The sequence below is a fragment of the Chenopodium album genome, chromosome 22 (assembly GCF_948465745.1).
Source record: "Chenopodium album chromosome 22, dcCheAlbu1.1, whole genome shotgun sequence".
Classification (NCBI taxonomy): Eukaryota; Viridiplantae; Streptophyta; class Magnoliopsida; order Caryophyllales; family Amaranthaceae; genus Chenopodium; species Chenopodium album.
In genome coordinates, this window is record NC_137855.1 from 30,359,653 (window position 1) to 30,376,705 (window position 17,053).

The 17,053-nt window shown below is 37.8% G+C and overlaps 1 protein-coding gene across 1 annotated transcript; it reads left to right on the forward strand.

Annotated features, from left to right (window-relative positions):
- The first annotated feature begins 3,181 nt into the window (after positions 1-3,181).
- Positions 3,182-11,389, forward strand: LOC145603742 (cytochrome P450 CYP72A219-like). Its single transcript, XM_081659718.1, has 5 exons — positions 3,182-3,613; positions 5,441-5,658; positions 7,519-7,763; positions 9,226-9,616; positions 10,797-11,389. The coding sequence occupies exons 1-5, from the start codon at positions 3,328-3,330 to the stop codon at positions 11,220-11,222; spliced, it is 1,566 nt and encodes a 521-aa protein (XP_081515844.1). The 5' UTR covers positions 3,182-3,327; the 3' UTR covers positions 11,223-11,389.
- The last annotated feature ends 5,664 nt before the right edge of the window (positions 11,390-17,053 follow it).

The window sequence follows — 17,053 nt, forward strand, 5'->3', positions numbered from 1 at the left end:
CAATTGTATTGGAGATCTACTCTATTATCAATGAGCATTTCTAAACTCTATCTCATTTATTGTTTTGTTAGTATTCATGTTTAGATGGTTGATTTTGATTGGATTTTGATGATTTGATGATTGATGTTTGATTGGAGTTATTGTTCTTCTTTGATTGTTGATTCTTTGATTGTTAATTGTTGTTTTCTTTAGTTGCTTTGTTGATTTGATGATGTTGCTAGAGTAGTTGTTTGGTTAGGGATTTGGTGAAGCTTGTATTATGTAATGGATTGATGTAGATTGGGGATTTTGATGGAGTTGATGATGTGATTAAATTGGTTAATTGATTATGTGCATGTGTGTGTTTGATTTAGGCTTGATCACCCTAGTTATTCACACTAGATTGCATTGTAAGTTCACATTGATACGGACCATTGATTTGTGGCTTGCATTTACACGATTGAGGTGTCTTGTGATGTTTCCTAGCTAGAGTTTATCGTAGTTGACGCTAGTTAGACCTCTAGGAGAATAACTTGATATGCTCTTTTGGTTGCATAATTGATCTTCCCTCACATTGCTTGACTTAGTCAACTTCCTAAACTAATTTGCATTGTTCGTTGCTATTATAAGTGAATCCTAATCCCTAGCATTTTATTTGTTTGGTTTCCTTTTCTTAGTAGTTGTTAGTGTCCTCTTTTACCCTTTGTCTTCGACCTAGCTTAGGCACATAATTGAAAGCACTTAGACATTACCGTTCCTTTGGGTTTGACCCTTGACTTACCTCTATACTTGTATTTAGGTTTGTTAAGTGTTTATAAATTTTGTTTGGCTTAGGAGGATTAGTTCAACGACCTAATTTTCCCACGTCAGTGACAGAGGAAGGGAGATGGGTCGTTTCAAGGCTCGCCGGTGTTGGTTTCTTTGGGGGTCGCGGTGGGCTAAATGGGTGGTTTAAGGGGTAGAGGTGGGTCAGATAGGTGGTAGATGACCGGTCGTCCGTTTTCAAAGGTGAAAGAGGAGTGGGCGGCCGGTTTCTGGCAAGGTTAGGAGGTGGGATAGGGTTTGACGGTGGTTAATTAGGCGGCCCTCCTCTGCTTCCTTACAAAGACAGATTTCCTAGAACTGAAATTAAGTCAAAATAATGATTTCAGTTCAACAAATATAAGGTGAACAAAAAAGAGCCTAATTGTATATGTACACAAGCATTTTGTCTTTCTAACTTCCAAATTTTTATATGTGTAACTTTTTTTTGTTGAAATCAATAATAATTTTCAAAAAAGAAATTAATTATAAATCGATTACTTCTTCACTGCATCACATGTAGTTTAGGAGTGTTCAAAAATTAAGCGGACTAGAAAATGGACCGAACTAGACCAAATTATTCAACCCAGTCTTTTGGGGCCGTATATTATTACTTGCTCTATTTCTCCATGCGCGAAATTTTAGAAGAAATAGAAGAATGTAATAAAATTTGATGGAAGTGAAGTTGATTGAAGAATAAAAAATAAAAAATAAAAAATCTAAGAAAAAATGTAAAAGTGAGTAAAAGAAGGGAGGAGAGAGAATATTATAAAAATTAAAATATGATTTGAGAGGACCATCAATGAGGTGGAAAATAATAAAATATTAAAAGTTTCCAAGAAATAGAAGATAGGGCATGTAACAAACTACGGCCGCAAAAGGGAAGTGGAACAAGTAATAAAATCCGGAGGGAATAATTTTTTCTAGTTTTCAATCCGGTCAGATCTAAAATCTTCTTAAAACCAGTCTTGGAACAGAATAGTTTTTTGCTTAAAGTATGCTAAAAATTTAATAAATGATTTAAGACTATCTTTACTAATTAAGTTAGGAAATTGAAACTTTTATTTCATGAGGTTTTTGTATAGACTTTAAAATATATATATATATATATATATATATATATATATATATATATATATATATATATATATATATATATATATATATATATGGGAGCCATGTAAAAGTGTTGCACTGAAATGGCCACCCCTCATTTTTTATTTATACAAAATTCCCTAATTAAGAAGTTTATCCCAAATATGAGATTATTGAATGTTGTTTGGTTAAAACTCAAACTATGGTTAGGTTTTAATTAATTTTTTTTTTTTTTTTTTTTAAAAAAAACAAATTATAAAAAGACCAGCCAACCACCACCTCCACCAATGACTTCGTGAGAAAAACCCAATATGAGGAAAGTCCAATCTTTAAAAATGATAAATAATCAATTATAATGGTACCATCCAAATAGTTATTTATATATTATCCGGACAATTAACCATGTCATCCAGCCAATTAATTATATCATCCAGCCTATACACTTAAAGATAACATTCAAATAGTAACTGATTTTATATGGGCAATTAACCGTGTCATTCGATCAATCAATCATATCATCCAACTTACCTATACTCTTAAAGATATCATCCATGTACTAATTGATATCATGCAGACAATTAACCATGTCATCTAACCAATTGATCATATCATCCCCCTTAGACAATTTCTTAGAAACAATAGAAAAGAAAAAAAAAAGATGAAGATGAGTTTACCGAGTAGAATTCGCAGCAGCTACGGAGGAGTTTCCATATCATAACCTAATTAATCCAATGGTTTAGATTATTGTTGATAGATTGACAATGTGAAGATTGTTTAGGTTAAAGAATATGTGAAGGTAAGGACCGTCTCACCAACGGTAAACATCATCCAATACTATGTGTCGAAAAAACCAAATCAAATTGGTATCTAATTCACTAATTGGAGGTTTATTTTCATTTCCTTTTCATTTTCATAACGATATTCGACATCTTCAAAGCTGTTACGTAAATATACAATTAATATAAGAAATTAGGCCCACCGTAACATATGGCAACCAACAAAGCACAAGCTCGTGATGTCGTGCATGTATGATGTATGGTATAACTTTTTTTTTTTTTTTTTTTTTTTTTTTTTTTTTTTTTTTTACTAAAGATCAACTCAATATATAAATAAAAACATGATTACAACCTAAATAGACTAATATATGTATGGTATAACTTGTTCGCTAAATAGATACTAAAAGGATAATTTGTAACACTCAAGTCGACCAAATAATCATAGCCAGACATAATCCCTTCATTTCTTGTACGTATGTGATAGTAGTATTTGTGTTGTATTTTCACATAATATCTATTCTCTTATCACAAAGCCAAACACAAATTAATATTTTATTTTGTCCTTATATTACTTCGTTATATTAATAGTTCAATTTGTGTGTGTATGTACTATTAACGTGAATACTAATTCTAAATAGCTTAGGAGTAAGAGTAACTACTTCTCTCGAAAAAAGGTATGGAAGCAATAGGAACATTATTTGTAGTATTTTCTTTGGTATGTGTTGTGTTGGTGAATTTGTTGTGGAGTATATTGGAGTGGGTATGGTTGAAGCCTAAGAGATTAGAAAAGTGTCTTAGAAAGCAAGGTTTCCAAGGTAACTATTATAGGCTACTCCATGGAGATAACAAAGACAAAGAAAGGATGCTGATTGAGGCTAGATCGAAGCCTGCTATGCCGTATTTATCAAATGATCATCTTTCGCGTGTTAATCCATTCTTTCATCACACTTTCAATACATACGGTACATACTTGTGTTGACACTACCTATGTTTTACTATGTAGAAGTATCATTTAATCTTCAAAAGTTTTCATGGCAAATAAATAATTTTTTGCTAAATTCGTTTCAATTTGTAGTTACCAATTTAAATCTTATAATACTTGTTTAAAGGTATTTTACAGCTATTGAAAATAAAATAACAAGCATGAAAAACTTATAGAAAAAAAAATATTAATTAACAACAAAAGAAAACGAAGGAAATTCCACATTTATATAATCCCTTTTATTAAAAAAAATCCTTAATTATTTTAAAGTTTAGTCTATTATATATCATGTGTACACCCCCAAGCATGCAACTATTTTTCCTATTGTTAAATATGGGTCTGGGCCGCATCTATTACGGGAGAGTGCAAGTCCACCACTTCACAAGATCAAGTAGGTTCCACCTCAAAATCATATGGCAATGAGGGGAGTAGCACCTTAGCCTTATATTGTGGTGGTAACTCTCAAACTCTTTCAATGTGGGATTCCATTATATTACCACTACACTTCCCCTTTAGTGTTTAGTGTATTTAGTGTGGGACAAGAGAATGCTCACATGTGGGTGTTCATGGGCTCAACACTCCCCCTCACATGTTGAGCTGTCCATAGCTTTTGGCCCAGTATACTTTAACCATTAAAGCCCCAATTGTGAGATCGTGGGCCCGGCTCTGATACCATGTTAAATACGGGTCTGGGCCGCATCCATTACGGGAGAGTGCAAGTCTATTACTTTACAAGTCCAAGGAGGTTCCACCTCAAAACCATATGGCAATGAGGGGAGTAGCCTCTTAGCCTTATATTGTGGTGATAACTCTTGAATTCTTTCGTGTGGGATTCCATTACCACTACACTCCCCATTTAGTGTTTAGTGTTTTAAGTGTGGGACAAGAGAATGCTCACATGTGTGTTGTTCATGGGCTCAACACCCTTCGATAACAAAAGAGTGGGAAAAAAAAGACATGCAATTGTTTTATGAAATGGATTAACATATACTTTCATTAATATTGAATTATCAGCGTTAAATCGGTTTGTCTGTGATTATAGGATTTATGCTAATCTGTAATTGATAACTTGACATACTACCTCCGTTACAGGTTATGTGCAATGATTAGACATTTTTTCTCTCTGCTTTATGTCAAATTATTGCACATAACTTGTAACGGAGGTAGTATAATTTTGTAGTACGGAGTAACCTAAAAAATGAAAAGTGAATTTATTTTAAAATTTGACATACAATATGATGCGTCACATCAGGGTAACATGATAGGGGATGATAGGTCATCTTCCTTATGTGTCGACTTGACGTGCAAGGTGGTTTATGAAAAGTTTAGGGACAATCCTAGTCACTAGATCAAGACAATCATTGCGTGGGAAATTTTAACTACTTACAAAGTTACATTATCGCTATTTTGAGACCTACTCCGTATTACAGGTGTTGAAAACCGATTTGGAATGAAACTGATCAAAAAATTTAAATTCAGATTTTAAGTTACATTAACAAAATCTTTTAGCATGACTCAAAATTAAATAGATCTGATCTGACCTTATTAACCTAATCCAAATATCCGAATCTATACACTAGTGAATTTAGTCCATATGATAAGTCATCTACGCAAATGGATGTGTCCTTGATCTTATTGTAGAACATTAAGCAAGTCCTTTCTCTGTCTTATTATAATGGTTACCCTGGAGGTTCATACAGCACTTTACAAGAAATGATTTAAAATTAAGATATGCATGTATATAACGTGGGACAAAGTAAAGTGTAAGAATTATTTTGATATGTAGTACATATTTATTTGTGTACAGGTAAAAAATGTTTTATGTGGAATGGTCCAACGCCTTTGGTGTCGATTTCGGAACCAGAGTTGATGAGAGAAGTGTTTATGAAGATAAACGAGTTTCAGAAGCCACAATCGAACCCTTTTTTTAAGCAGCTCGCCACTGGTTTGGTCCAAGTAGAGGGTCATGTATGGGCCAAGCGGAGAAAGCTACTCAATCCAGCTTTTCACATTGAGAAGCTAAAGGTTACTTGTTTCTAATTTATATAGTACTTTGTTTAATTCTCCTTTTATATTATCACAAATTAGATAGAAAATATAATAGAATTTGCTTGATTATTATTCATCAATAAATAGAGTAATTATACAAAATCTATATGCTCATAAGAAAAAAACAATATTCCTAAAAGATATAGGGAAAATATATTTTAATAATCCCAACAATTTGAGACTCACTTTTAATAATCCTATCGAATGATTATTATCTAATAATCCTAACTGTTCGGTATGTTTACCTAGAGTAGTCTTAACCGGTCAACACCAAGTCCATGACTTGTTGTAGCAGGTAACCAATCCATGTGTCAGCATGTGATTGGTCTAATATTAAAAAATTAAAAAAAGGAAAGATAATTAAAAAGGGAAAAAAACCAAATAAAAACCTCCCAGCCACCACCCATCCATTTCCGCCACCATGAAACCCAGACCCAGCCCAACCTCCAGCCCGCCGACCGTCTCCTCTTACCCCTGAAAACGACAGGCACTAGACCCCCCCTTCTCGACCTTTCTTCCTCTCGCCTCCTCCATTGTTTGACGCGCCGGAAAGCCCTTTATTAACCACCCCGAAATCCCAGCCTCGACCCCGAAAAACCCCTACCCTGGCTACCCACGCCATAAAACTACCTATCTACACCGAAATCCCAACCCGACCCCAATATAGCCACCTCCCTTCTCACGCTCAACCTCAACCTCAAATAACCTTGACTGGGTTTGAAGCGCAGCTGGAAATTCAGGTATTGAGAAGGTTGGCCGGTCGATTTTCGGTTGGCTGGGGTTGGCTTCGGTTGGCTGGGGTTAGCTTCGGTGGGCTGGGGTTGGTTTCACGGGCAGTGGCGGATCTTGGCCGAAAATATTAGAGGGGCTAGGGTTTAAATATTTTACCACTTTCTCAAGACTAATCTTATACCCCAATAATTTATAAGTAAATATAGGTTATTTAACTTTATTTACTAATTAATTACAATAATTTACGGGGGGTCTGGCCCTAAATGGCTCCGATGGAAGGTCCCCCTCTGTTCACGGGGATGGGGGTGGCTGGGAAATCGTTTTTGTTTTTTGTTTTTTTTTTTGTTTTTAATATTGCACTAATCAAGTATTGACAAGTGGTTTTCAAAAACAAAAAAAATAAATAAAAATTAATCCCTTAAGCTGGTTACAGGTCATTGGGACTATTAGCGGCAAACACATAGCATAGTTGGGATTACTAGATAATAAACCTTAAATAGGATTATTAAAAGTAAATTGCCAATAGTTGGGATTATTAAATTGTATTTTTCCAAAGATATACCACCATAATTATATATCCTAAAGATATATCGCACAAGTCTTGTATGTGGTTAGCCACACGGTGTGGCCACATTGGTTTATAAGAGTAATCTTCATTTTATATTTATGAGTAACCTCATTTTTCATAAGAGTAATCTCATGTTGTCTATAAAAGTTACCCAAATTCATTATACGAGTAAAATCAAATAATTTATAAATAAGTAACCTTCATTTGTTCATTCATGTAACCTCTATTTTTTTGTTTCGAAAAATGAAAGAATAATTCCACTTATATTAGAGAGTAACCCATTTTCTCATTTAAATAACTTACATACGTTAAGTCGTTAATGTAACCCCATTATACTCATCACTGAGACCCCTTATTGCATAATTAATTGCCTTATATATGATTATGTGAAGTGGTCACACCATGTGGTTAGCCACATAGCCCACATATAAGACTTTGTGATCGCTCATATATTTTCCAATATTTCATATTTCTAACATACTTTATATTTGAATTATCCGCTAGCTATTTTGTAATCTGTCATAATTGAATTGTAGATTATGCTTCCGGCATTTTGGACAAGTTCGCATCACATGATCCAAGAATGGGAAGAACTGGCGTCGGAGACGGGGTCTTGTGAGATAGACGTATGGTCACATTTGCATAAGCTATCTGCAGATATCATTTCAAGAGCTGCGTTTGGGAATAGTTATGAAGAAGGGAAAAAAAATTTTGAATTCATAAACGACCAAATTATGGTTGCCATGCCACTTATAAATTCAGTTTATTTCCCTGGATTAAGGTAATACTGGTATTACATTTCGTATTAATCAATTGTTTTAATTCTTATTAGCTAACTCAATTAGTGTGCAATAGATTATTTATTTCGATACAAAAAATTGTTACTTAAAAAGTTTTTAGGAATATATCACACCCAAAGTTTTGTATGATCTGAAATTCTGGATAATCATAAACAATAATCCGTACCATGAAAATTTTTGCTATAAAATGGTAAGAAGATACTTTATCTGGCAACATTTTGCAACATATTAAGCAATAAAATATTTATCTTAAAGAATAATTCTTCTCAAAAAAAAATAACTAAAAAATAAATAAATAAATAAATAAATAAAATAAACAAAATAAAATAAAAAAAATCTTATAGAGAATAATACGTATTATAAGATATGAAACTAGATAGGATATATCTCTTAGCTTGATTTTTATGTACAGAGAAAACTTCTTTTTATTAACTTTCAATGTTGAATTTTTATAGATTTTTATGTTTTAATGTTTTAAAAGATTCTCGCGGAGTAAAAATGATTTTACCTTTTAGTGCTAAACTTATGTTTATTCCTCCCCCCCCCCCCCCCCCAACAAATAATAGTTTGTGGCATGATTTGCTCATGAACATGTGTGAGAAATTTCACAAACTGTAAACCTGGCAATCTTGACCCAGACCCAATGACCTGACCCGTATGATCCGAACTTGACCCGAAAATGACCTGAAACCCAAAATTGACCCAACCCGACCCGACCCATACTCGACCTGAACATAGAGTTGACCCAATCCTGACCCGATCCGAAATTGACCCGAACTGTTTGACCCGAACAAACCTCATATCCAAATTGACCCGAACAGACACGATACCCGAAATGTCCCGAACTAAAATTACCTTATATAATTGAACATAAAAGTTTTGTACCCAAAATAACTCAAATTGTTCATCTTCATACGTGGCTAAGTTCATAAACTGAATTGATAGTTTTTGTTATAACAATAAAAACAAAATATACTCCGTATAAAATTATTGATTTAAGCTTGATTCACAAATGAAACGACCCGAACATGACCCTACCAGCTTTTGACCCAGACCCGAACATACTTGACTCGAAATTGTCCCGACCCGAACATACCAAACCTGAAATTGACCCGACCCAAACTCAACCCGATACCGGAGTCGAGGTTGACACGAAATTCGAATTGACTCGACCCAACCCATACCTGACCCGAAATGACCCAACCCGACCCGAATCACCTATTTGCCAGTCTAACAAAATGTAGGTCTATAGTGCCTAAAAAAGCATGAAAGCTATTGTGTTCAGTTTTCATATATTTTGTTGAAAAAAAAAAAGTTTTTCATATGCATGTGAATGTCAACTAGCTTCCTCGTGCCAATTTCTTAAAAAAAAGAAAAATTTTCCATACAATCGATCCTTACTTGGTGCTAGTATTTTCATAAATTTTGTTTGTTTGAATTTAGGTTTGTCCCAACTAGGGCACATAAAAGGATGGCGGAGATTGACAAACAAATCCGCACTCTACTGAAAGGTATTATTGACAATCGAAAGAAAGTGATGAAGATCGGAGAAAATTCCAAGGATGATTTGTTGGGTTTATTACTAAACTCAAGTTTCCAAGATATTCAAAATGGAAGTAAGAAACAATATGTGACTAAGTTGGACCTTGAAGAAGTGATTGATGAATGCAAGATATTCTACTTAGCTGGCCAAGAGACTACTTCCACATTACTCGTATGGACACTAGTTTTACTTGGAAAACATCAAGAATGGCAAGCACTAGCACGAGAAGAGGTTCTAAAAACATTTGGAAATGAAAAACCGGATTTTCATCAATTAAATCATCTAAAAATGGTAAGTGCAAAGGCTACATTTCTACAAATAGTATCCTCAAATTTTTGCTACTAAATAACTTCAGTCAAAATGGTTGAAATAATACATTTCAAAACTCATAACTAAATAAACATTGAATATTAACCTAAATCTGATACAGACCTTTTTTATCTTCAAAATGTTCAAAATAGAGACATGTTTTCTTTGGGGAAAATGATTTTGGCACACCCTAAATTGATTTTGGCACACCTCTATATGAGAAGAGCATAGAAAACAGTGCTCTCACATAGGGGTGTGCCAAAATCAATTTAGGGTGTGCCAAAATCAGTTTCCTTTCTTTAGTCAAAATAAGATTTTTTTTTTGTTTTGTTTTGTTTTTTTTTCGTGTTTAGATCAGATCCACAATAGTGGGTTATGAAAATCAATCTTAAGATTTCTTGAAACCAGGAGGGGAGCTCTAATAACTTGAGCTATCCACTCTCTGGTCAAAATAAGATATCTGAATTGTGAAAGATTTGGTGTAGTTTAACTGTCTAATCAAGTTTTGATGATTTTGGTTGGTCTAGTATAAATGTTTTTGTGCATGTTCTGTCTTTTTCTTTCTTTTTTTCCCACAAAAAAAAAAATAATAATATTATTTTGTATGTGTTTGTTGATGTGTGTATAATCTAAATTTGGTGATGAATTATAAATTAAAACATTAAAAAAAGAAATAAAATGTTATCAATATATATATTTAGCATTTAGTATGATATGATTTTGATTTAGTGTGACATATAAAATGTATAGATATTCAATTTAAATATGAGACGTATGTGTTATATAAAATTGATTTATTACCCTTGTAAATTTACAAATTTTAAGTGAAATACACTTAATACGTGTAAGAAGTCTTAAGTATTAAATTTTTTTTTTTTTTTTTTGGTAAGGTAATTATAAGAAAAAGGAAAAAATTAGGACCCCTCCTCACGAGGGGCGAGTCTTACATATTAATTAACGTGTTAGCACACATATACATGTATGATATATACTTCGAGATAGGACAAATTTTATAGAATTAGTCTAGCATATCCTTTTCTTACTCAAGTTTATTCATATTGTCATCAAGGAAGTTTTTAGTAGCAATTTTGGGAGTATATACATTATTGCTAACAATAATATAATCATTTAATAAAATTTTTGGTTAGTCTTTAATTTATAGGTAAACATGATTCTACAAGAGGTTCTTAGATTATACCCTCCTGTGACTGAGTTAACACGTACAGTTAAAGAAAACATCAAAATCGGAGAAATCTTCTTGCCCAAAGGAGTGTTAGTCAATCTTCCAATACTACTTCTACATCAAGACGAAAAGCATTGGGGACCTGATGCCAAGGAGTTCAAGCCTGAGAGATTTAGTGAAGGAATTTGTAAGGCAAGCGGAGGAAACATGTCATTTTTCTCATTTGGTTGGGGGCCAAGAATATGCATCGGGTCTAATTTCGCCATGATGGAAGCTAAATTGACATTAGCTTTAATTTTGCAACGCTTCTCTTTTAACCTTTCACCACTATATGCTCATGCACCTTTAGCTATTGGAACTCTTCGACCTCAGTTTGGTGCTCCAATAATATTTCGTCGACTATAGGAAGTTATTGGAAAAATACTTGTACAACTGTACCACTAATATGTATCCTTGTGATGTTTTGAAACAAGGTCGATAATAATTATAATTATGAATTCTTACCAAGTCAAATAACTATAAACTTTATGTATTCCTTTCGTTTACATATTATGTGCAAGATTTTCCAAAAACGGATGTTACACATTATTTATAACAAACTAGACCAAAACATTCCTATTTTACTAAGATCTTTGTGTGAATTTATGTTTCTACCCTCGGTAAAATCTATTTAACTTTTCTACAACTCTTTATTTTTCTACATTATCAATTCCTCGTAGCTTATGCATTATGTAAAATTTTGTGATTTTTTTGAGATAAAACAAACATTGACCAAATGGAGTGTATCCATGAAATAGAGTATTTCCATGAAACTTAATCTACTCTTTTGAATAATCCAAGCCTTAGCACCCACGCTTTTCTCTATTTATGAATATGCCTCTCATGCAATGCTTTTTTTTTTTTAAAAAAAAAATGCTTTTGTTATAAAATTAAAGAGAAAGAGAAGAAAGTAGGGGAGAGAATAGATCGATATTCTTATTCAATAATATGTGGGAGTATACATATATTTATACATGAGATACAACTAGGGTTTTGGGGAATAATGGTATCTAGAATATTCCTGAATAATCTTAAGGATATAATGGCCATCCACTAATACATATACTCCCTCCGTCCCCTTTTGATAGTCCCTTATGGACAAATTTTAGTCCCAAAACGTTCACCCCATTTGTTTTTTCCAACAACCATTAATATTATTTTTTACCAAAATTCCCTCCAATTTGCAACAAAACTTGTGCAAATTTAAATTTTCCATGTAAATTTTGTTTTTCCATGTACATTTATTACTTTCTCTCTCTACTTTTTACATACCCAATGTCAATTTACTTTTTCAATGAACTTTAACCATTCTTGTTTTGGGTGTTTTTGTCCCTCGGGAGAGTTACAGCTCGAAGACTGGTCCGGTGCGGCCTGTACCTGCAAGACAAACGGAGACACCAGTTGGTAGGTGCTCCGCCTCCGACGATCAAGTTAGTAACTTGAAAGGAGAGAAAAAGGTGCGGAAATTTAGGTGGGGATCTGCTCGGATTCCAAGCTCAGTTGTCTCTATCAAAGGGACAGTTTGTAATAAATGATAAAACGTGCCCTCCAAAAGAGGGGAATCTCCCTATTTATAGGGTCCTTGGGAATTGTGCCCCTGATTAGTTCACAGAACCCTAATCAGTGGTGGGCTGCGCTGTTTTACGGCTTTCTCGGGATTTGGGCCTGAAGGCCGTCATCCTCCAAATATCTGGGATGACACGTGTCAAGCAGGGATAGGTCCACTTTGGACCACCCTGGGGCTGACACGTGTCACCCTCTGGTTGGTCCACATGGCGGGTAAAATTACCCTAAACATTTGCCCCTCATAGATGTGACGTGGCATGCCACGTGGCATCTGTGACACGCGTCACTCTCTGATTGGTGGTAATTTTACCGCCAAAATTTTACTGTTCACCATTTGAGTAAATTACAGGAATACCCCTTAATTTACCCTCCTTATATTGCCGTTTACCCTCAATATTTTTGTACGTTTCACAAAAATTTTCAGAGAGAACTTTGAGAGAATCTTGAAAGAGAGAGCAGAAGTCATCCGTCTGAGTCAAGCGCAAGTTTTAAGAAAACTCATTCTTCTCAACACAAGCGGACCCGTCTACCTTCAGATCTCAAATCTAAAGGTACCGTCTCTGACACTCTCAACTCTTTTTCATTTTACTGCTTGTACATATTTCTTGCAATAAATGGATTCATCACCAACACACACGGCACAACCTAGGTTAGAATCCAGCCGTTCACCAGGAACGGCTGAGTCTAGGACTGGTAGTGTCGTCTCAGGGTGTTGGGACTACCCTTATGCTTGGATTCTGACCATTTACGCGTCTGTGCAGGACAAAATGGCTCGGACTATGCAGACGGCACATGATCTTAATTATAGGAGCGAAGGCTCAGGCGGCCAAACGCCCGAGGGAGAGACGTCTGGCTCAGAACACCAGACGGCTCCGGAGAGATCCCCTCCGCGTGGCCCCCCAACTCCTCTAGACTCGTTTTTGGACGAGTGCGACCAAGGCGGTGAGGAGGCCGCCTCAGCTTCTGTCTCCCAATCTGGGGAGGAGACAGGGAGCGGATTTACCGTCTCCTCTTCTGAAAGCAGTGATGATCTTCCCCCGCTTGAGGATAGCGAGGAAGAAGAGAGGAAGAAGTGGAATGAGAAGGACGATCCTTACAAGATCCACGTCTCCAACAAAGACAAGGACCTCATGGAAAGAGGCCTTGAAATTTTTTTGAAAGTGCACCTGTTAGGAGACGGGTACAAAATAAGGGTGCCTCCTGTAGACGGCACCATTTCTTGGGAAGACACTGAACGAAACGCCAACGGCTACTTCGGCTGTTACGAGGCGGAGTTCAAGGCTGGTCTGCACTTCCCCCTTCACCAGGTGGTGAAGGCAATCTTGAGAGGCTACGGCCTCGGAGTCTGGCAACTTACCCCCAATTCTTGGGCAAACATTCTGGGGTATGTCGCCGCCTGTGAGTTCCAAGGAATTCACCCCGGCTGGGAAGCTTTTGCTAAGATGCACTATCTTAGCCGCAGCCCAGGCGGGTACAGAGCGTGGTATACTTTGACCACGTTTCCTCAATATATGATGACCTTGGATAAGGTCTCCAAATTTGATGGCTGGAAGCACAGGTTCTACCTGCTGACGGTCCCAACCAGGCGGGAGAACTGCGAGCTCCGCCAATACAATAAAAAGCCTGACCTTCTGGGTCGGAAATGCTGTCTGCCCCGGATCCCGGATGAGGACTTCGATAAAATAATTGAGGCTGACTTCTTCGGCCTCACAGACACCACACTGTCAACCGGGGACACAATAAAAGTCCCTAGAAACTGGATCCCTAAGAGCGCCTGGCTCAGGGACGAATGCTTCCTAGCCGCCTGCGGGCTAGGGCACATGTTCACCAGACGTATGCGCCTAAATCAATATCCGTCTGTAGTACTTTTGTATCAGAATCGTTTTTGATGATGTACTAACCAATTCCTTTTTGTTTTTTGCAGAAGAAGCGTTGAACATGTTGCCAGACGAGAAGACTCCCAGGCGGTCCTTTGCTCAAATCCGCAGAGACCTAGCCGAGACTCAGGCGAGGGAACTCAGGGCCAAGGTAAACGTCTGACTCTTTTCTTGAGGTTGCTTTCAAAGTTTGCTTTCTTCGACTGCTAACATTAACTTGTTTATTTTCTTAGGTAGGAGAGGTGGATAAGACGTTTGAGAAAAAACTCAAACGGGCGAGGGAGGAGACCACCGCCTCTAACCCCAGCAAGTCCTCGAAAAAGGCAGCCTCCACCGCAACTCCCAGTGCCCCAGGCGGGAAGACTCAGTGCCAACCCCCTATCTGCAACCGGGGGGTTCACTGCGCCTGCCAGCGGCTCTCGTCTGGCCGGCTCTGCAGGTAAGAACCCTTTTGAATCCCCGCCTAAGATGGGGTGGCCGTTGCGAGTGAAATCACACTCCCAGCAGACGTCATCCTCAGACGGTCGGAACTAGATTGGTGCTGCTTTAGTTTCACACTCTGACGCCGATTGTGGTGCAGATCAATCACCTCGCTGGCCAGACGTCCAGAAGCACGCCAAGGCCATGCTGGAGGCTGTGAGCAAGCGGGATAAGGATGCTATCCCGGGGATTGAGACGTTCAATCTTGAACGTATCTTGTCTCTCCTGGTTGAGGTAAGACACTTGAATAATTTTGAATCATTTTTTCTCCAAGTTTTTCTCCGCCTGCAGTGCTAACCCTGTTTGCTTTTGCAGGCTCTTCTGCGGGTAGACGGGCTCAAGCGTCCTTACACCCGCAAGTGGGATGAGGTAAGACGGGCCAAGCAGTCCGCCTCAGACGCCAATAATGTTGCTTTATACTCGTGTATCATTGACGATCTTGAAACTAAAGCAACCTAAATGACACAGGCGGCCAAGATCCAAGAGCTGGAGGCGGACTTGCGGGCGGCTAAGCAGAAGGCGGCGGATGCTGAGATGGCCCAGAAACAGGCGGAGGAGGACCTCCCCAAGCTCAGGGAGGACCTCCAGAAGGCTCAGGAGGACCTTGAGAAGCTTCAGGGTGTCTCGAAAGAGAACACTAATCTGAACGGCAAGGTTGCCAAGCTGGAGAAGGAGGCGGCCAAAGCTCAGGATAACTTCCGAGTGACTCTGCAGGCGGATCAAAACCGCCTGGTAGCTGAGATGGCCGCCGACAGCGAGGCCATGATGAAGATCGCCTGGGCTTCCTTGTATCCAAACAAAGATTATGGCGTCTGGGCTCTGGCTCACAAATATGCTGAAGAGGTGATATACCTGAGAGAGAAGGGTGAGCCAGAGCCTGAGTCTTTCCTCGCCTGGGCCAACACTGAGCACCCCGAGCCTGAAGCTCCTGAGAATGAAGAAGAAGGGGAGAAGGGCCAAGAGGGACCGTCTGCGGGGCAATGAATTCAGCGGCTGTGTGCCAATTTTTTTTTTTTTTTTTTAATTTTTATCTGCGGCAGTATGCCATCATTTGCTTTTCCGACCTGTGTGCTGAGTATCTGTGTATTTACCGGCTGTGGAGCCGTGTTATTAAACAATTTCTCTTTCTTTCCCGGATGGGGTCCGGATAACAATTGATCCACCACAGCCGTTTGGCTGAGTGGAAGTTTAATGAATGCACCGACTGAGTCGGTTTTGATTACTTTGCGCTTGTGTTTGCACTTCAATTTTTGCATTTTCATTTTTTTCAATTCTTGCCTAACTTATCAAAAGCATGCGGCGATTTCTGCCTAACTTATCAAAAGTATGCGGCTGTCCTTGCCCCTGGACGGCTGTGTGGTTGGTTTCAAGTGGAGTTGGTTGATTGACTTGGGAACGTCTGATGCTGCAAAGAGCATGATACGTTTTTAAGTCAATCAATCATAGTAGTGATTGCCCCAAACCAAGTACACAGCCGTACATTAACAGGCGTTCCTGTCACTAGCTAGACGGTGTTGACCATCTAGATAGAGATTGTATAGCCATTGCACGACTCTTTTGCCCCAAACGAGGATGTATGCAATTTAAAACGAAAAAATGCTAAGTAAGAACTTCACTCGGTCGCCGACTGATGTCATTGGACATCCGGGTTCCGAAACTTGGTCGTTCCTTAGACTGTTCAGGTCAGACGGTTATGGATGGCTTATTCAGCCGTCCAATCATGGCCTCCTGCATTGGTACGTAGAGTAAGCAGGTTGGCTTCTCTCTACGACGATTGCACCCGGAGGGGTGTCGCCGGACGCCTTTGTCCATGTTGGGACAGGCGAATTTATGGGAAAAGCAGCCGTCCGGCCATTGGCCTTCTGGTCTAGTTTGAGACCGGCTGTATAGCCACTAAGCGGTTTTGTGCTTAGCTTAATTATCTGGCCATTAGCCTCTCGTCAATCAGACGTTAATTCAATTTTCAAGTGACAAACTCAGAGAAATAAACAAGTGGCCTGTCTGAGCTTCAAACGGAGTACAAGACAGATAAACAAAACAAAAGTGAAAACAAAAAGCAATTTCTCATTAATTTACTTCTTGTTTACAAACATTACAAATCTCAGAAGTAGTACTTTTTCAAATTGTCTACATTCCAAGTTCTAGGCAGGCGCCTGCCGTCTGGAGTTTCCAGGCGGTAGGTGCCGTCTCTTACTTCTTCATATATCTGGTAGGGGCCTTCCCAATTTGGAGTTAGCTTTCCAAGCTCATTGGCCCTACCGGTTGCCTCCATTT